Raw genomic sequence first — 22,518 nt, forward strand, 5'->3', positions numbered from 1 at the left:
GATTAGGATTTTGTGAAAAATAAAAAAATATCAGCTAATTAACTGAAAACACCTGCAAATATTTCCTGGGCCTCTTCCTGGGTCTCTCAGTCTGGGTCAGTCAGTCACACAATCATGGGGAAGACGGCTGACTTCACAGATGTGCAAAAGACAGTCACTGACACCCTCCACATGGAGGGTAAACAACAAAAGGCCATTGCTGAAGAATGTCGTTCACAGTTTTGTATTCAAACATATTTATAGAAAGTTAATTGGAAGGAAAAAGTGTAGTAGAAAATGTGCACCAGCAACAGGGATAACTGCTGCCTTGAGATGATTGTCAAGCAAACTTCTTTTAAGAATTTGGAAGAGTTTCATAAGGGGTAGACTGAGGCTGGAGTCAGCACATAATGAGCCACTATACACTGACAAATCCTGCACATGTGCTACAAACATTTTACCTGGACTAAGGAGAAAAAGAACTAGACTGTTGCTCAGTGGTTCAATATTCTCTTTTCAGTTTAAAGTAAAGTTTGCATTTCATTTGGAAACCAAGGTCCCAGAGTCTGGAGGAAGACTGGAGAGCCACATAATCTATGCTTTTTGAAGTCCAGAGTGAAGTTTCCACAGTCAGTGATGATTTGGGGTGTCATCTGCTGGTGTTGGTCCACTGTGTTATCTGAAGTTCACAGTCAACACAGCCATTTACCAGGAAGTTTCATAGCACACCATGCTTCCTTCTGCTGAAATGGAGATGCTGATTTTATTTTCCAGCAGAACTTGGCACCAGCCCGCACTGCCAAAGGTATCAAAAGCCGGTTATCAAAGCTTGACAAATCTTTTCTATGGTTCAGTGACCATGGTGCTATCGTGATTAATTGGCTAGGAAACTGGTCTGACCTGAACCCCATAGAGAATCTATGGAGTATTGTCAAGTGGAAGATGAGAGACACCAGACCGAACAATGCAAATGACCAAAAGGCCGCTATCAAAGCATCCTGGGCTTCCATTACACCTTAACAGTGCCACAGGCTGACTGCCTCCAGGCCATGGCACACTGATGCAGTAACTCATGCAAAAGGAGCCCAAACTAAGTACTGAGTGCATAGAAATTAAAATACTTTTCAGAAGCCTGACATTTCAGTTTAAAATGTCCTCTTTTTTTTAAATCTTTCACTTTCTAAAATGAGGGACAAAAAATATCTAACTTTTTTATGATATTCTCAATTGGACTGGGCATTCTCACACATGGATATGGTTTCATCTAAATCGTTCCATTGTAGCTCTTGCTGTGTGTTTGGGTGATCCTCTGCCCTGGTCTCAAGTCTTTTGCCTCTAACAATGTTTCATTCAGGATTGTCCTGTATTTACCTTCAACCATCTTCCCATCAAATCTAACCAATAACCCTACTCCTGCTAAACCAAAGCGTCTCCACAGAATGGTGCTGTCACCACCAGCATCTTTATTCATGTGTTTGCTGTGTACATGGCTAATGACAAATTTGGAACTGGACCACTAAATAAAGGCCAAATTTGTAGACTGCACAACGAGTGATAAATTGAGCAGTGAGGTGATCAAACCCTCTTGTAAGGTTTTGTAAACTTTTCTACAACTTCATCCCTGACCTATGTTGAATGTTCTTTGGTCTTCATGATGGAGTTCACCAATGTTCTCTAACAAACCTCTGCTGTGATTGAAGTAAGATTAAATTACGCACAGATGTACACTATTCACTAAACCAGATTCTTCTGTAGGCAATTGTTTGCACTGGGTTTTATTTTGGGGTGTTAGAATAAAGGGGGCTAAAAACAAATGCACACTACACTTTTCCGATTTGTTTTTGGTAAAAATGTTGAAAATCGCAACTCCTATTAGATCCACTACACAGTTGTGGACTACTTTGAGCTGGTCCATCATATAAAAACCCACTAAAAGAAAAGAAAAGTTGACGCTGTGTAAATACTATAGTAAACCATAGAAAAGATCAAGTAACTATCAGAAGAAAGATTGTAAAATCTATGTGAATAATGTTCGGCGCAATGCTTTCATTTTCTTTCTGTTTAATACCATTATTTCTAAAGTTTGATAAATAATTTGAATAACCTGGTTATTCATATCTGCTTTATTTGAGTTATAATGTCTCATGCTTATTACTACATTGCCCCAGGTGACCTCTCGTTGACAGTTTTTTTTGTTTTTTTGTTTGTTAAATGGCAGCAGTAGTTAGCATATCAGCAGAAAGGCGAAATATGACCACTGAGCACATGGCAGCAACAGAGAAGTAAGCCTGTATTCACCTTAAATCTGCAGCAAAATTGGTGATGTAGTTACGCATGTCACTGTTGATTTTATCCAGGCGGTAAGAGCTGCGGGTAGAGAAAAGACAAAGTTACTAGGTTCCAAGAGTGGTTGCTGGATGGGATGTGAGGTCTCTCAGCAAGCCTCCAATGGATTTACAGCTCTGAATGGAATTTGTAACCCATCAAATGTTTGCTTGGAAGTCTTCACCAAAGTGCTGCAAACATTAGAGTGATACAATATTACCAAGGAGGCCTTTGTGTAATGAGAAAAGTGGGAGGGTTTCACCATGAGAATGAAAAAATGGTCTAGTGCAGGTAATGGCTTAACAAACGTATGCACAAACAGAAGCTGTGTGTAATGGGGAGAGTGTTATGATGTTTTTAAATGCACAAAGATGATTTCCAGCACCATATCCGACCCAAAGTATTTAATGGTGATATGCTGTCTGCACAAAACAATTGGACTCCATCATAAAACACCACTCTCATTCTGTAGCAAGTGGATAATCCAAAAAACACCCCTACTGTAGTCCTTGTGCAAAAAAATAAAATAAAATAAAAATGTTAAAAAAGCTTTTAGCTGACAAGACCAGACAGAAGCAAGCAGACAAAGGCTTAAAATGTGTATTTTGCTGCATGTACAGATATCATCAGCTGAGTGAAGGCAGTCAGTTCTCAGAATGTGTTGGGTGCTTTTTATCAAATCCTGCCACAGCAAATTTCCTCTAATGTTTCTGATTGAGGCTAATGCACTTCCATTGTCTGCAAATATCAAGGTGAGGGATGACGGGGAAAGACACATTCCCCTGTCTGTCATGCTGCAAGCAAAAGTATTCAGTGAATTGTTGAACCTAATTCAAACATCCAAGTATATTTTTCTGGAAGAGTATTTTTCAATTCGGAGCCACATAAGAATATAAAGTTCTGAAAGAAAATCTGCTTGAAAAAGTAAAAGGAAGAAAAGGTATTTGAAATCTCAGAAATTAGGTTGCATTGTTAAGATACAAAATGTATCAAAACAGCTTCTGGAAAACAACCTTCCTTGAGGTTTTTCAGTTCAATTGCTGACTACATTCCCTCTTTCTAAGTCTATATTGTCCCTTTAAAAACTATTCTAGGTATGAAAAGATATTGGTCTGCAATTATATATGTTCTCTAATAAAAAAAGAATCATCCATTATCCAATGGCACCAAAAAGACAAGCTGTTGACAACCAGATCTTGATGCTTCTTGCTGGAAGCTATTCGTGCAAGTTCTAAAACCAGTTCTAATTATTATAAACCCATTTAATTTGTTTAGATTTTGCCATTATACAACAACAAACCTTTTATTTTCAAGGTATTTTATGTGATAAAGCAACAGAGTAGAGCATAATTTAAAGTAGACAGGAAATTATACTGTACACACAGACAGACCTACAAGAGAAAGGTTAAATCAAATCACATTTATGTGTTGGAAAGGCTTAGCCTAGGTCCAGACCTAAATCTAATTGTGAATCTGTTTCAAGACTTTAATATTTTTATTCACAGATGTTCTCATTCAAGCTGACTGAACGTGAGCTATTTTGCGAGGAAGACTAGGCAGAAATGTCAGGTTCTAGATGTAGGTGATTTGACCCAGGTGTGCTGAATAGAGAAGCATGCTAAATTTCTCAGATTTTTATTTGAAAAAACCTTGTATGATTCTGTGTGACTTCACACCATGCACCACTTTGTGTTGGTCTATCACCTTTTTCCCAAAAAATAATAGCGAATAGCAAAATGCAGAAAAGCACAACAGTTAAAGAGCGTCAGTTTTGTCCAAGAACCTAACATAGCAGCTGGGCCAGGATCTGTGAAGTACAGTTGGTGTAGCATACAATACAATGAGTCAGTGGAGTTCAGCAGATGGTGTTTTTCCAAATGATGTTTGATGAGTTTGGCCCAAATAAAAAAAGTCCTGACACTAACTGCCTCTCAAGATGTCAACAAAAAATGGTATTCCCCAACATGGTAGAGAAGTACATTAGAAGTACAAAGCACCAATGGAAACACTAGTATCAGTGACTACAGATGGGGGCCCTATCATGATGGACTGACATGGAGCAGCAGGCAGTTTGGACAAAGGTTTTGGGCTTTGATCATGTGATGACTCCGGTCATGAAAACCATAAATGCCATTTACTGTAAAGCCAAACAACACAATACATTTTAGGTGCTGTTGGAAAATCTGTCAGCGGAACAAGGTTCCGCTTCTGGACAGAAATCTGGTCGTTCAACAGGGGAAGAGTTTAAAAGCACTTCTTGTTGCTTTTGCATGAAGTCAAAGAGCTCATGCAATCCAAAGGAGAAGACCCCTTGCTGTTTCAGGTCACTAAGTGGATACCTAGCCTTGCATTTTTAATAGACATCATTGGACAACTAAAGTATTAGAACTCTTGGCTTTAGTGCAAATGTAAGACTGTCCCTTACATGTTAAGCGCTGTAAACATATTTAAAAATGAGGCATTTTTCTGTTCCCTCACAAAGTAAAAGTTCAGCATTTTATCTCCATGCAGTCACTGCTGAATGTTAATGCTTCTTCACCTGAAAAGTACTTTATAGTTACTATAAACCTTGGGCAAGAGTGTTAAAACATATGTTAAAATACGTCAGTAATGTATGTTGAGTAAAGCTGCATCTTAATTCTTTTTTCACATTAATGGTATGATTCTAGCCTGTGCTTGCATTGGATTGGTTACAAGGTGTGCATTTCAAAATAATGTGCCCTCCCTGCCTGCATGGATTCTTATCAATGCTTAATACTTCTTCTTCTTCTTGTTTACATCAAAGTACAGCTGATGGAGCAGACTCGTTTTTATAAAGACAGATTACTATGCAAGAATAAGAGAGAGTGAGAGTTAGAGCAGATAACAGGAAGGGTGAATGGAGTACAGCAAAGTTTCACTATTTTCTACTGTTGAATTTTCAATATTTGTCTGCGATTGAACATGCTCTTTTTGGAAATGTTTGCGGCCTTTTGGAAATCTCAGAGTTAAGGTAAGGACATTCTCTCAGGAATATATGTGGACACAAGACTGTTGTAGCTAATCTGAGTTGCATGGTCCAGTTTAAAAAACAATAATGTTATTGTCTCTTTGTTTTAAATGATTAAAATGTGTTTTTTAACAGCTGCTCTCTCATAAACGTGTGGCTTGATTGCACTTCTTGTGTAAATAATCAATGACTTATCAATTGAGGAAGACTAAAATTTTGAATGCTGTTCTTATATCTTCTTATACACTGCTCAAAAAATAAAGGGAACACTCAAATAACAAAAAATTAAAATTAAAGTCGAAAAACACACTACAGGCTGATCCAACTTTGATGTAATGTTCTTAAAACAAGTCATAATGAGGCTCAGTATTGTGTGTGGCCTCCACGTGCCTGTATGACCTCCCTACAAAGCCTGGGCATGCTCCTGATGAGACGGTGGATGGTCTCCTGAGGGATCTCCTCCCAAACCTGGACTAAAGCATCCGCCAACTCCTGGACAGTCTGTGGTGCAACGTGACGTTGGTGGATGGAGCGAGACATGATGTCAACATTCAAAAGTGACCAAAAAATCAGCCAGAAAGCATAGGTACTGAGAAGTGGTCTGTGGTCCCCACTTGCAGAACCACTCCTTTATTGAGTGTCTTGCTAATCGCCAAAGATTTCCCCCTAATGTCTATTCCATTTGAACAACAACATGTGAAATTGATTGTCAATCAGTGTTGCTTCCTAAGTGGACAGTTTGATTTCACAGAAGTTTGATTTACTTGGAGCTATATTGTGTTGTTTAAGTGTTCCCTTTATTTTTTTGAGCAGTGTATTAAAGTTTGTAGAGAACTCTGAATCTGCAAAAATCAATGTCAGAGAAACTGATGATTTTGATTGGTGCATCTCTATAATAATAATATAGACTTTATTGATCTCACAATGGAGAAAATGTCCTCTGCATTTAACTCACTTTAGGAGCGATGGGCTGCTATTGTGTGGCGCCCGGGGAGCATTCAAGGGCTAAGGGTCTTGCTTGGGGACCCAGAGTGGCAGGCTGTGGGATTTGAACCAGGGTTCTATCCAGAATGGAAATGCCTAGTCTCTAACCATTAGGCCACCACTCCCCTCCAAAACTTGGATTTTAGAATGTTATGCCTCCATGTCCAGGCAGCCTCAGCCCCAAGCAAACAGACACCAGTCACCCCCACAGGATAAGTATTTGCCTGACACAGAGGTAGGTCGAAAATAGGAGCGGAACACAGGAGCAGCAGTCCACCGAGGCACAGGAAGAAATACAGTACAATGAACCAGCCAGTAGATTGGTTACCGCTGTGGCCAGGAGCCCACACAAGCCCATGGCCGCAAGACCACCCCGCACTGAGGAGAGCAAACCCCTAACAGATTCTACAACCCCCTGGTGCAGTCATCGGCCCGCTGGGGTGGCCAGAACTCAAAAGTACCAAGAGGAAGGTATCTCTTAATCAGCAAAGGTACAGGGACAGAAGAAAAAAAGGGTAAAGCCTCATCTCCTGCAGCCAGCTCCTACTTGCACATCCCTGGTGTGTGCATGTGTGTGATCTTCTAATGAAACTTGAGAACCCTGGCTATTAGGGTTTGTAAATGCCACAGTGCTCTGTGTCATTCAAATAGAGATAAGTATGTGTGGGAAAAAGGCCTTGCAAACAGATAATCATCCAAATTATGCATGACACCTCAGCTTTAGGCACAAATCAATGGACAGGAATTGTACTCTGACCTTGAGAACTTTAGGAGGCATGCTTGTACATAACGCAATTCTGTCTGAATGAGTAATTACAAAGTGTTCAGTCAGTATTTATTGGACTGAATTTATTGCCTGTGTCGACTAATAAATTGTAGCCATGCCAGAGGTCTGTTATTTATCAATGACATAAAAATGTCCTGTGTTGGGCGCAGTGCTGGTGGTGTAGGGGTTAAGTGCGCCATCATGTGCAGAGGCTGTAGTCCTTGATGTGGCTGTCCTGGGTTCGAGTCATGGATCCGGCGACCTTTGTTGAATGTCTTTGCCCTCTTTCCTGTCTACCTACTGTTGAAAAATAAAGGCCTCTACTACTGCTAAAAATCTTTTTCTACTTTTTGCAAAAAATTGGATCACTTGATTTGCTTTTGTGATTGAACACAAGGTCAAAGCCATTCAAAGACAAAATTGATGTCAAAGCAGCAATGCTCCTCTGAGCATTTGTGTCAATACAAGTTATCAGATGTAACACATGGCTTGATTCATAATCCTAATGGATAATAATGAATTTTACCATGTGTCCCTGAGTCAATTATCATTAATACAATGTTAAAATCTTTAGCAGGCCTGATTCTTGCAAAAAAAACCTGGTAGATTCAAAGTGAGTTTATCAAAGCTGTCGGGTCTGTAGCTCACAGAACCAGAGCTTATTCAGGGCTCTGGGTAGGTAAATGATCTTTAATTAAAACATTCACTGATATCTAATTTTACGTCAAGGGCTCAGGCTGTTCCAGTTCAGTGCACCCAAGACTGCAATGTGTTCTTCATTGGTGGGATGAACAAAGGTCCTGTCAACTGTATGAGTGATGGAGAGCTAAGAAGAAGGAAGGACATAGGGGAGGTGACACAACTTGACAGCCTGTTCTCACTTTAACATGATTTGCTTCAGGGAACCGCTGCTGTCAGATTTATGTTTGGCCCATCAGAACTGCCCCAGAGGGACATCAAATTGCTACAAGTGCAAAGGAAATCTAACCTATGTACCTTCTGTCTTCAATTCAATCTAATTATATCTCAAAAAGTCAAATGAACCATAACAGCATAAAGGTCTCTGTGTAGGTACTTCTGGCCTGGCATTACTGATAATTCGTTGTTGTGGACTCAAATTAGAAACAGAAATTGAGTGAAGCACAAAATGCTCAAGAATTAACATTTAAAAGACAAGAAGCAATAATTGAGATTGTAATATGACGTAATAATACACAACCAAAAACAATATAAGATTTTTGTAAATGTTTTATACATTGTCAGGAAAATTTTGTGTAATGCAAAATTTCCGAGTCATGCATCTCTACATTTTCCTCCCCAAAAAATTTTAACATGGACTTAAGAAATACTTCTTCAGGGTTTCTTGTTTTTATGCTAGCATCTGATAATTTTTCAGAGGAATGTTTTATAATTTAATCATTCAGGCACCCAAACTTTAAGTATGAACCAGCAGTGAATCAACACACAACAGATCACTGCATAAAAAACAGTTTTAAATAGGATCTTTAGAAACTATGTTAATAGCATCCTGACACAAAGACAAATTTTCTTATTTCTTTAGTGAAGTACCAAAGACAACATAATTTGACATTTATAAAATAGTTTTATGCATCTACAAGGTGATTCCCAAATAGCTATTTTCTGAGAACCCTGGCATGCAATTGAAGACAGATGCATCCCTAGGGGCCTGTGTCAGGATCTCAGGGATGCTGTTCATTTGCACGAATAGCAGTGAGTTTTTATTCCCTGCTTCCTTTTCAATGCATTACCCTGTGACAAAACTGCAATCTGACTAAGATTAACAGTCCATGGAAAAAGCATACATACCCTCTAGACCAACACAAATAAAAATGTGGAAAGTGTCTTGCACATTTATATTCATTACTGCATACCTCTAAATAAAACTGTTGACCTTTAGAGGTTGGTTAATTAGTAATGTAATCTCAGAATAAATATAGCTGTTCTGTGGAGGCCTCAGAGGTTTACTAGAGAATGTCAACAAACAGAATCAAGATGGTCAAGGAATCCAGCAAACCGATCAAGGAAACAGTTGTGGAGAAGTCTGAATACGGTTTAAGCTATAAAAGGCTATCCAAAGCTTTGAATATCTTACACATTATTTACTCGGTATGATCATTGATTGAGTATGGCACAACTACATACCTATCAAGACATGTTAGAGGCTGCAAAAGACTTGAGACTGGGGTGGAGGTTCACCTTCCAGCAGAACAACAACCCTAAACATAGAGCTAGAGCTACGATGGAAAGATTTAGATCAAAGCATACTGATGTTTTAGATTGGCCAGTCAAAGTAAACCTAAAGTAGACCTAAATCCAACTGATAATATGTGGTGAGACTTGAACATTGTCCAGAACTTGAAAATTCGTAATTATCCACGACTTTGTTGGTCACAAAAAAAGATGAATGAAATGTTTTGAAGATTGTATTTGTAAAGTAACAAAATGCAAATCAATGCAAGAGTCATGAACACCATTGCAAGGCACTGTATCCTTACACCAGCCTTGCCTGTTGCCCCATAGGTCTGAATAGGATAATGTAAGAAAACAAAGAAGGAATGCATTGAAAACATCCAAAACAAAAAGTATATCTGAACATCATCACATACACTGCAGAAGGGGAGTTCAAATAGTTTAACTCAGGGCACAGTGCCTGATTTGGTTAAATAGAGAAGTTGTAGGGCTATGTCCAATCAATCTCTTTGTTTTAAAATACAGTTGTGTGCTGAGCCGAGGGCCTTAACAACGCCCTTGAGAGCAGCCACATGGGCTACACAGGATGTCCATTCTAGGACTTTCATTGCATTGTGTGAAATTACATTGCGTTTAGTAGGTCCATAAAGTCCTATGCACCAAGACAATGTGGACCTGGGTTGTTCAGTGTGTTGGTTTGTGGATTAGCGGGCAAGTGTTTACTAGTGTGGAGTTAGTCTAAATCTTTGTTAATCATGGTGTAGGTTTGGTTGTAGTTACTTTTAAGGAAGTTGTATTACACTGGAGGGAACTTGTAGATTTAAAAGTCAGATTCTCAACAAAATCAATATTTCGTTGTTGTGATCAGAAAAAAATATAACAACGCCACACCATGGCATCATTCTTCTAGTGGATTTGCAGGGGTATAAGGATGGTTCGCAATGACACCCTTGGGGACACTTGTGGGGTAAGAAATGAAAGTACCAACATACCCTCTCCTGCATATTCAATAACATGGCTGCTTCAGTCAATGGACTCAGAGGCAAGCCACACAGTCTGAAGCATCCTGGTCAATATCTTGCTTTCTAGCAGAGCTCAGCAGACTCCCGGTCTAAACCACCGAGCAAGCCATTTATTCAGTGAGGCCTTGGAGTAAAATAACTGTTATTGATATCCCTTCCCGCTGTTGCATCCTCATGAATCATTTACTGTTTACAGCTATTCAGAACGGAAAGTGAGGGGGAGCTTTACATGATGTGAAAAAGCAGGAAGCCTCGCTGTGGCAACATCATACTTTACGGCGTAATCTTGGAGAGATGTTAAAGGAGCAAAATGACTGCATCTTCTGAGACAAATATCATTATGATCCTCCCTGTTCACAACCCATAGCATTCGATTTGCCATTATACATCCTCAGAGGGAAATATCTGGCTTATTATGTGGGTATAAAAGGGAACCATTTGACAGTAATAGTGTGTTTTGGGGTTTTTGCTTTCTTCTCTGGCATAACGCAAAGAAAATAATTTCTTTCCATGAGTCCTTTTCTCTGCAAGGATTTTAATACAGTCCCACTAGAAAGTATTCACACCTTGTTTTTTCTACATTTTGTTATACAGGTCCTTCTCAAAATATTAGCATATTGTGATAAAGTTCATTATTTTCCATAATGTAATGATGGAAATGTAACATTCATATATTTTAGATTCATTGCACACTAACTGAAATATTTCAGGTCTTTTATTGTCTTAATACGGATGATTTTGGCATACAGCTCATGAAAACCCCAAATTCCTATCTCACAAAATTAGCATATCATTAAAAGGGTCTCTAAATGAGCTATGAACCTAATCATCTGAATCAACTAGTTAACTCTAAACACCTGCAAAAGATTCCTGAGGCCTTTAAAACTCCCAGCCTGGTTCATCACTCAAAACCCCAATCATGGGTAAGACTGCCGACCTGACTGCTGTCCAGAAGGCCACTATTGACACCCTCAAGCAAGAGGGTAAGACACAGAAAGAAATTTCTGAATGAATAGGCTGTTCCCAGAGTGCTGTATCAAGGCACCTCAGTGGGAAGTCTGTGGGAAGGAGAAAGTGTGGCAGAAAACGCTGCACAACGAGAAGAGGTGACCAGACCCTGAGGAAGATTGTGGAGAAGGGCCGATTCCAGACCTTGGGGGACCTGCGGAAGCAGTGGACTGAGTCTGGAGTAGAAACATCCAGAGCCACCATGCACAGGCATGTGCAGGAAATGGGCTACAGGTGCCACATTCCCCAGGTCAAGCCACTTTTGAACCAGAAACAGAGGCAGAAGCGCCTGACCTGGGCTACAGAGAAGCAGCACTGGACTGTTGCTCAGTGGTCCAAAGTACTTTTTTCGGATGAAAGCAAATTCTGCATGTCATTCGGAAATCAAGGTGCCAGAGTTTGGAGGAAGACTGGGGAGAAGGAAATGCCAAAATGCCAGAGGTCCAGTGTCAAGTACCCACAGTCAGTGATGGTCTGGGGTGCCGTGTCAGCTGCTGGTGGTGGTCCACTGTGTTTTATCAAGGGCAGGGTCAATGCAGCTAGCTATCAGGAGATTTTGGAGCACTTCATGCTTTCATCTGCTGAAAAGCTTTATGGAGATGAAGATTTCATTTTTCAGCACGACCTGGAACCTGCTCACAGTGCCAAAACCACTGGTAAATGGTTTACTGACCATGGTATCACTGTGCTCAATTGGCCTGCCAACTCTCCTGACCTGAACCCCATAGAGAATCTGTGGGATATTGTGAAGAGAACGTTGAGAGACTCAAGACCCAACACTCTGGATGAGCTAAAGGCCGCTATCGAAGCATCCTGGGCCTCCATAAGACCTCAGCAGTGCCACAGGCTGATTGCCTCCATGCCACGCCGCATTGAAGCAGTCATTTCTGCCAAAGGATTCCCGACCAAGTATTGAGTGCATAACTGTACATGATTATTTGAAGGTTGACGTTTTTTGTATTAAAAACACTTTTCTTTTATTGGTCGGATGAAATATGCTAATTTTGTGAGATAGGAATTGTGGGTTTTCATGAGCTGTATGCCAAAATCATCCGTATTAAGACAATAAAAGACCTGAAATATTTCAGTTAGTGTGCAATGAATCTAAAATATATGAATGTTAAATTTTAATTATGACATTATGGAAAATAATGAACTTTATCACAATATGCTAATATTTTGAGAAGGACCTGTATTACAGACATATTCTAAAACTGATTGCAAAGATCAAAGATCTACACACTGTACCCAACGATGTCAAAGCAAATACAACATTTTTGTGATGTGCAATTTCCTTCCAGAACCTTCTATATATAATATTCCCTAACGTATTATTTTCTCAAAGTAACTTTTGTGGTATTCACAGCCGTAAGTGTCAGGATCTGTCTGGTTTGAGTTTGTTTACTTTTCTCAGCCAGGTGTTTTCTATTCATTCAAGTTTATTAGATCTCCTGTTTAGTTTTTGTTACTTCCTAGATTCTGATGTTTCATGTGTTTAGTTACATTTCCCTTTAGATCTGGTTTCCTTTAGTTTTGTCATTCTGTCTGGTCCCTTGTTTACCTTTTGTTCTGTGCTTATCTTGTTAATTGGTCACTCTCCTTCTGTCTCCCTGCAGCCCTGGTTCACACCTGTGCCATTTCGCTCCTGATTAGCTTGTGTCCCAGTTCACTGGTTCTCACTTCACTTCCCTCAGTTTATAACCTCTCTGGTTTTCATTGTTCCTTGCTGGTTACCTGTGCCCTGATCCAGTTATGAGTTCTTCCATGTTTGTTGCCTGGATTTTCATGCACCTGCTTTCATCTGGTTTATGTTTTTCACCTGCCTGAGTTCCTGTACCTGGTCCATTGTAAGTTTATTTTTCTATTTTGATCAACTCTGCTTATTCCTGCATTTGGGTACTACCTTTAAAACACATGACAGTAAGGTTTTCTTTAGTATGTTTCTACACATTTTGCACACCTCATTTGGGGTATTTTCCCTAATTCTTCTATGCAGATCCTCTCCAGCTCAGTTATATAGGATAGGCAGAATAAATACGCAGACATTGGTAGGTCATTAGAGATGTTCAATTGGATTTAAGTCTAGGATCTGGCTGGGTCTCTGGTTGGGTAGAAAGATCTAGGGAGGGTCCTAGTGATCCCAAACTTCTTGCATTTTGGAATAATTACAATTGCCAAGCTTTTTTTGTATCCTTTTCCAGGGTTTGTGCCCTGACACAGTCTGGTCCTTCCTTTGACTTCATTGCCTGATTTTGCTATGCACTGTCAACTGTGAAACCTTACAGTTAAGCCCAAAAAGAAATTAAGAGCCATGGCAGATTTAGATGAAAAATTATTTTCATTCAGCCAAACAGTTTGTGGCTGCATGGTGGTGCAGTTGGTAGCACTGTTGCCTTGCAACAAGAAGGTCCTGGGTTCAATTCCCAGCCAGGGGTCTTTCTACATGGAGTTTGCATGTTCTCCCTGTGCATGCGTGGGTTCTCACCAGGTACTCCGGCTTCCTCCCACAGTCCAAAGACATGCCTGTTAGGTTAATTGGTCAATCTAAATTGCCCTTAGGTGTGTGTTGGGTTGTTTGTGTGTTGCCCCGCGATGGACTGGCGACCTGTCCAGGTTGTACCCTGCCTCTCGCCCATAGACTGCTGGAGATAGGCACCAGGTCCCCTGTGACCCACTATGGAATAAGCGGTAGAAAATGACTGACTAACAAACAGTTTGTTCTGATAGACAATGTTACAGGTGTCACCCAAAAACTAAATTGATGTTAAAGCAGTATCGAGTTTTATAAAAAATGCTATGTTGCTAAATCTCTACTGGCATTTGGATGATCTTGAAGTCTTTGAGGTTTGAAGGCCTGCCTGCCATCACTCTATTGTTAGAGTTTACAAAGTTTTCACTTTGACATTATAGGCAATGGTTCAATTTTATTTAATTTTGTGTTATCTGTTTTAAGAAAACTTTACACAATTTAGTCTTAGAATAAGTACGTGACATAATGTGACAAAGTGAAGTGGTGAGAATGTTTTCGAGTGGCACTTTTGAGTATGCATTAAGAGATTTTGTGAATGTGCCCATGACTGTTTCAATAGGTAAAGAGAAAAGAATTGAGTTTGAATCTACATCTCTTCTGAAACACAATCAGCATAATTTCAATCACATGAAAAAGCCAAAGGCTAAAACAAAACAATACAGAATCAGAATCTGTCATTTGTCTCCTAGTGTAATTTTTGTCAAGAATATAGATACAAGGTCATTTCTAAATGTCTGCAATTTAAATTATGTCATTTGCCTGCAGGCCAGTTGTTTGATTTATGCAGAAGTGGCAGTGACTCTGTAGGGAGGTCTTCTATGCAACCCCGTCAGAGCAGAACAGGCTGCATGAAGCATGAGGGAAAGAATTGATAGATGTACCACACTTTAACTTTTTTAATTACTGAAGCCAAAAGCAATCCTAAAAGGGTTGCAATTTGTTAGAAAACTCTTAACTTTCGACAAAAAAATGTGTATAGTACTGTATATTATATAGTAAAAGAACATACTTTTCAGTCAGATGACATATCTCAATCAAAAATCCGTTTTTTTTTTGGGTTTTATGTAATATATATATTTTTTGTAATTCTTATTTGAGAAACTAAATTTGAGTTTTTATCATCTGTAAGACATAATCACCAACATTAACAGAAATAAACTATTGAAATAAACATATGAAATGAATCCATATGAGTTTGACTGTAAATTTAATTGCTCCTTTCAATTATATTCTAATTTATTTACATGAAGCTGTCCATGTTTCTCTGGATTGAAAATAGTAAAGAGAACATCTACCAGCTTTGAGGAGAAATAAATGCCTCCATATGAGGAGAGTTTGTCCTCTTTTATCAAACCAAAATCTCCCTATCTTCTCATTGTTTTATTTGGGTGCATCCTAAAAGAAATGTTCTGAGCTATTTCTTAGGACTGATGTGAAAAACCCATGAAGGAATTCTAAGACAAACCAGGTTCAGATATGAGCAGTTTGGCACTGATGAAATGTTGGGTCTATGCATGAAACATGAAAACTAGGAACACTGAGGGTGATGTGCATGAGAAAATAACAACACTGACAGTGAGCTGAGATGAAACGCTGCCTTGACATATACTCATTAAAAGCAGCACCAAAAAAAAATCACACTACAAGGACAGACGACTGACATATATTGATACATAAGTTTATAAAAACTTCCTGGAAGATCTCAGCCAAATTTTATTGCAGTGCTGCACTGACACCATGAAAATGCCCCTTGGCAGGCTATGTAAAATGCTAAGGTTATGAGGGTAATTCTCAAGGCAATTCCATCCAGGTATAGAGGGAAATTTATTCATATACAGATTTTACTTTTTAACCTTAGAAAACAAAAAAGTAATATATAATAAAAGGGTTACTTTCATTATTAAAATGTGTATTCTGAGTTTTAATTCTGTGATGCAGCAATGCTATAGACAAACAGGATATACAAACAAGATCTTGCAAGAAAAACTAACACAAAACATAAACACTATACAGAAAAGAAAAGAAACAAAGACAATGAACAACAGATTTGTGATTTTTGGATGAGCCACACCTCTGAGAGTCCAGCAAGTCCTTGGGTCTGATGATGGCCTTGATCAGGGCATCTGGCCGTGCCGACTTCTGAGGTGATGTCTTTGGGCTGGAGTCCGACTCTCCGCTCTCCTCATCCCCCATGGCTTTAACATAGCTGCTACTCCGCATTCGACGACAAGGGATCTCATCATCCTTCCCACCGCCAGGATAACTGGCCCACTCATCCTGGGGTACCTGGTGAAACGAGACAAAAGACTGAGGTTGGGTTATATCCTGAAACACAGGACACATAAGGTGCTTTTATTTTAGAGTAAAAATCTCTAAATGTTATATTTTTTAATCACTGGAACAGCTATACAAATAAAATAATTTCAATACATACAACATTTACTTACTAATCATATTGCACTATGGATATAGTGCCCTGCTCAGTTTTTGCATGTTTTTCAAAATTTCTTTTAATATTATTGAAAACCCCTTCCAAGTGGATGTATCCCCCTTTACACCCATCATCACACAACCTTACCAGTCGTACAACAATTGAAAGTGAAATAATTGAGCTGCAGACAAATGTCATCCTCCAATTGGAACTCAGAGAAGGTGTTGGTCATTTCAGTTTGGTTTCTGAAGCAGACCTTTCCACTCTGAAACCACTTGAGAGATGTCTTTCTTCATGAGCACATAGACCTATGAGTCAGCATTTTCAACCATGAACCCTATCTTTTATTCATTGTTTTGAGTGACAAATTGGGGCTATCCCTTTTGATAAAAAAAATTGTTAGGATCACTTAGTGAATTATTTTGAAAATACAGATATTGTGTTCGTTCAGTTTCCTGTTGCTGCAGTGTGATCTGTGTAGATTGATTTCAACCTGGCTCCAGCTTCCAGCAAAAATAGACTTGGGTGGAACTTTGGTGCGTTGCACTGTGCTGACCTGCGGGGGCAGTGCAAACGCTCTCATTGGCTATAAAGGGTACGTAATTATTGCCAAGTTCAAAGCGTGGCGTGGCAGAACAGAGACATATGCTGTGTAAACTCAGAGTAACCAGCTTCCCTGGCACTGGTGGAAAATGCACCCCCACAGCATAATCTTAGAAACATTATGTTTTACTGTGGGGATGGCATGTTGCAAGTGGTGTGCAGTGCCAATTTTTCTACAAACATAGCATTATGCATATTAGCCGAAAAAGTTAAATTTTGGTCTCTTCTGACCTGCGTACGTTTTCAAAATGATCGTTATGTTCCCTGCAGGGCTAATGGCGAACTGCAAACATGACTTCTTGTGGCTTTCTTTTTGCTACACTTCCATAAAGGCCACATTTCTGAAGTGCAGTGCAAATACTGTTTTATCAACAGATTCTGCTACGTCTTGGTTGCTTTTCTGATTAATGCTCTACATGCCTGCTCTACGTTAGGTGGACAACCAATTATTGGTAGGTTTGCAGTTGTGTCACATTCTTTCAAGCTGGTGATGATTTATTGAACAGTGCTCTTTGAGACATTTAAAACTTGGGATATGTTTTATAATCTAACCCTGCTTTAAACTCCTCCATACCCTTATCCCTGACCTGTTTGCTGTGTTTCTTGGTCTTTGTGATGCTGTTGGTTCACCAATGTTCTCCAACAAACCTCTGGGGTCTTTAATGAACAGCTGTATTTATACTGAGAATAAATGACATGCAAGCGGGCCGTACTTACCGATTGGGACTTCTAGCTGCAATGGATTTTATTTGTGGGAATTAGAATAACCTTGTTTCAGAAAAGTGTTAAAATGTTTACTGTGCCAATAGAATTTGAAGAGGTTACATTAGATTTAAATCCAGAAAATGTACTTGCAAGAGTTCATAAATGCTATTAAATTCTTAAGTCATAAAGAAAATGATACACACCTTAATCAAAACTATTCTCCTAGAATTAGTCCCACCCGCTGCACTGCACACAGACATTTTCTTCATCAGTCAACCCAAGTGAATTTATCCACTCAATTTCTGCAGCTGCTCAGTATACATAATGCCATCAATTTTGACCAAAATACAAGATGCTGAGAACTTGAATAAAAAGTGAATTTAATTGATTTGCTAATCATAATTTCTGATAGATGAATACCAGACAAGAATAATAGGAGCCATGTTTGCTCATGCTGTCGCAGCTCTTGCTCCTGCCATCAAAAGAAGCCAGGTGGAATACATGTCGCAATTTTCCTCCAGTCGTTAACGCAGGTAATTAAATACCCAGCATCCCTATTATCCCATTTACAGTGAGGACTGGGAGTCCCATTTTCACTTGCTGCCTGTTTTACTACAAATGGAGGTAAATATTTCACACCGCACACACAAAGTAAAGCAGGTCTTAAATTTTAATCTTGGAGCAAGCAGGATGATCAAGCATCTTCCATGTAGGCAGGATAGCAACCAAAGGAGATTAATGCACTTTAATATTAGCATTATGTACGTTTTAATGGTGGAAATCAATTTCAAGAAGGGCACATTTTACTGGTAACAAAGTGTGGTGAGAATACTAAGTGAGTCATGGTCATACAAGACTGATTCTAGTGTAAAGCGCTTTGAATTTGTCGAACTTGATAAAGCGCTTTACAAGTGCAGGCCTTTTACCATTTAACCATATCATAATATTATACAATGTTAATGCGTTTTTGTAATGACGGTGGTGCAGCTTATTAAAAGTGTGTCATTACAGTGCTGTTTGTTTGTTTGCAATGTCATTACCCAAACTGGTATTGATATATTTTAGTGTTGTACTCATACTCACACATTTATTCTTTTATAAACCAAACTGGGGAGGCCCATCTGGGGTCAAGAATTAATTCTCCTTTCTTTTGCAGAAGAGTACCGCTATGATTGAGACTAAAAAATGACATATGATGAAATTAGAAATTAAATCTTTAGAGTATCAAATTAATAATGATTATATTACATGAATGTGATCTCATGAAAAAGAGAATAGAAGAAGATTTGAATGGAGGAAAAGAAATACTGTTAATCATTTCTAATGTATGAATAGAAAGAATGAAGTTAAAGTGATGGTTTTAAACTGTAACTGAAGTTATGGGGAAAGTGAGCATCCGTTAGCAGCAGCTACTCAGTCAGGCCAGTTCACCGGTTGAAAAGGGTGTGACTTCTGGGTGTAGGCTGTCAGAGGCTAGCCGTATCCTTCCTGAAACCAAATAGATTCTTCAGTAATCCTGTTCAGTGTAATACTTGTCAGGTTAAATCCAGACCCCTTAGATGGAGAGTTTGTTTGAGCAATACTCTCAGAATTAGGGAGCACATTGGACAATGAAAACACAGTACTATGTTTTTTCTCACTGTCTGGCATTAAATCAGGCTAAACTTTTCCTGTTTCAGGTCAGTTAGGATTACCAAAACTAACTATATTTACTGTAAGTGCTTATTATGCCTTTCAACAACTTGGGAAAGCCCAGATGATAATGTTATGGTACTATTAGCGTTTGATTGTCTGGAAATTAAGTTAGTCTTGGAACGAAACTTAGACAATAATTGGTCTACCTTCAAACAACCTTTCATACTGCAACATCAGATAAAACATTATTTTATTAAAATAATATTTCAAAGAATGATTTGTTGAATAAAACCAACCTTCTTGATGACTTACGCTCATTGGTGTTTAATTAGCTGTCATTATTTAGTACAATAGTATTTAAGGAAATAATTTAATGAAATATTAAAATAATATTTAAGGCAATATTATTTTGAATAAGAACTAACAACCTTCCAGGATAAATGATTTGTAACTGGTGTTTAATTAGCTATCACATTTAGTAAAATAATATATATGGAAATACTATTTTCCTAGATTGGAAACCAACAACTTTTCTAGATAAAGGATTCTCAATAGACTCATAAGATGGCGGTCACGTGTTACCTTAGTGTTAGAGGTTAGCTGAGCAGCTATTCTGCTAGCACTTAGCAGAATAGCTAAGTGCTAGCAGACACAAACAAAAACCGAACGTCATTAAACAAACATTATTTAGATTTTTTCATTCTAAACTAATCTTCTCTGCCCAAACACTATCTTTTACGTGAACCATCCTGAGGACAAGATTTCCGGGCAACGAGTTCAGGGAAACGAAGCTGTCCGGTCATCCACGTGTGGAATGAACTGTACAACAAAGGCAGGTTGCTGCAACTTCAGTACCTGGACGTCCATGCAGGAAGGCGTGCAATGCTACGGTCCCAATGCCTTCTTCTCCAGGGTGTGGGGGAAAATCCGCTTCAATTAGGGCTGCTTCTGGAGGCCTCAGAAGAAAAGTTAAGCCACGCTTGTCTTAATACTTCCTTTTTATGAATGAATGCCAGGTACTCAAACAGCAAATCATTTAACTTTTTTGCTTTCAGTCGGCTGAGGTTCGATCAAAGGTTCGTAGTTACTTTGGATCCAAGGATTCTTTTAAGGTAGGTCATGGCTGGGATCCCAACAGACAGTGTTTAAGTGAAATCAAGGCACACCACTGGATGTATCAAGACAACACCTTAAACACACTGCTTCCTTGTGTGACATCATAGAAAGATCTAAAGAAATGAGGCTAGATATCAGGAAAAGCACTGTGGACCTCCACAAGTCTGGTTCACCCATGGCTACAATTTCCAGGATTCTGAAAGTGCCACATTCATCTGTTCATACAATTATGAATAGCAAGAAAATTGTAAGCCATCATCATTTTCATTAAGGAAACAGGTTCAGTGTCTCAGAGATAACCGTGCTTTGGTGTGGAATGTGTGTATCAACCCAGGAATAAAAGTAAAAGACCTTGTAAAGATGCTGGCAGAAGCTGGTAAGAGATTGCCAATATCCACAGTGAAACAAGACCTGCACCAACATGGGTTGAAAGGCCTCTCAGCAAGAAACAAGCCATTACTCCAAAAGCAACATAAAAAGACAGATTACAGTTTTTTAGATGGACTCAGGGAAAAAGATGTTCATTTCTGGAGATATGCTTTTTGGTCAGATAAAACTAAAATTGAAGTGTTTAACCATAATGACCATCATGACATTTGAAGCAAGAAGGGTGAAGAGTGCAAGTCAGAAAACGCCACCCCAATTGTGAAGTACAGATTTTGCAGCATCATGACCTGTGGGCATTTTGTTGCAGGAGGAACTGGTGCACTTCACAAAATAGATGGCATCACCAGAAAAGAACATTATGTGGAAATATTGAAGCAACACCTTAAGATATCAGCCGAGAAGTATGACAAATTGGTCGTAGAAATGGACACCCAGATCATACCACACATTTAGTTACAATGTGGCTTTATGATAACAAAGTCAATGTTTGGGAGTAGCCATCACAAAGCTCGGATCTCAGTCCCATTAAATCTTTGTGGGCAGAGAAGAAAAGGTTTGTGTAAATAAGGTGGCTTACATACTTAACACAAATACAACAGTTCTGTCAGGAGGAATGGGCCAAAGTTCCAGCAAACTGTTGTGAGATGCTGGTGGAAGGATTCCTAAAATATTTGACCAAGTTTAAAAGGCAAATCTACCACATAACAGGGAAATGTATGTAAACTTCAGATGTGGAAGAAAACTAAAGGAAATTCTCCAAAATTTGTCTTTCTTATTATTCCAGCATTGAGCTTACATAAATATTTTAGGTAATCCTAAACACTAATTGAATCCTAAATTATTGTGTTCATCTTGTTTTTTCAGTTCACACAATCTGCTGATTATCTTTTATTCTAGATACCTTGGCTTAGTCATGCAGTCATAAAATAAAAAAATCATTGTCAGTAACTATTACAATCTTTGGTAAATGAAGTCTTCTCTGACGCCATGTCCATTCATCACTTTAACATCCTGGAAGCAGATTAACCCTGAAGCAGTTCAAATCCCTCTTCTTCTAAGACTTGTGTTGGAATTTTATAACACTGGAGTGGAGCTGCAGTCAAAAGGTTTTCTAAGTTGTGCCAAACCACTATTGATAATTAAAAGACCGGACAGATGTATCACTCTCATTATAGTGATATGTTTTTTTTTTATCTATCTCTTTGTCAGTGACTAAGTCACTTTCACAGGTTCATAGCAAAATGGGCGGCAGTAGAGCCTCTCTTGCAAATGTCAGGAGGACAGAGGACACATCCAAATGTCACTAACCTGTTAGACTGATCACTGTTGATGCAAATGTAGACTCAAATGGTACCATCATTTCTAAGCAAATAAAAACAGCTGGCCCTTTCCAATATTAATAGTGAAAACAACCCCACACGCTCTCCATTGAATTTTTGTTTATATGAAAATGAATGAATAGCTTCAAGAGGAACAATTTACCTGGAAATCATTTTCTAAGACAAAATACAACAATGACAGTTTTTTTATTTAACTGGACAATGGTTACCAGTATCGAGGTATACCAATGTTTAAAATGTTACAAGTTTAAAACTGTTAACGTTTCCTCATATGACCTTTCCAATCGAAACACACTGCAGGAATGACTAGAGCTTTTTCATGCTCCATGCTGCACATTTAAATGCAGCTTCACCTCTTTCCCACCTGTTGCTGAGCACTGTCAGTCAGCTGGTTGAAAAAAAGTCTCCTACAATCCTCCCTCACATTAAACATTTGGTAAAATATTTCCAGTAGCGAAAGACACTGACCCATTACTCCTATTAAAGT

At 38.8% G+C, this 22,518-nt stretch overlaps 1 protein-coding gene across 1 annotated transcript in view; it reads right to left on the bottom strand.

Moving 5' to 3' along the window:
• The window catches only part of dlgap2a (discs, large (Drosophila) homolog-associated protein 2a), a 100,646-nt gene that overhangs the window by 57,852 nt on the left and 20,276 nt on the right, over nucleotides 1-22,518 (bottom strand). The window contains exon 3 of the mRNA XM_047345573.1: nucleotides 15,886-16,100. Coding sequence (XP_047201529.1) covers nucleotides 15,886-16,100 — 215 coding nt within the window. The remainder of the gene's footprint in view (nucleotides 1-15,885; nucleotides 16,101-22,518) is intronic.

Source organism: Girardinichthys multiradiatus, chromosome 19 (assembly GCF_021462225.1).
Source record: "Girardinichthys multiradiatus isolate DD_20200921_A chromosome 19, DD_fGirMul_XY1, whole genome shotgun sequence".
Classification (NCBI taxonomy): Eukaryota; Metazoa; Chordata; class Actinopteri; order Cyprinodontiformes; family Goodeidae; genus Girardinichthys; species Girardinichthys multiradiatus.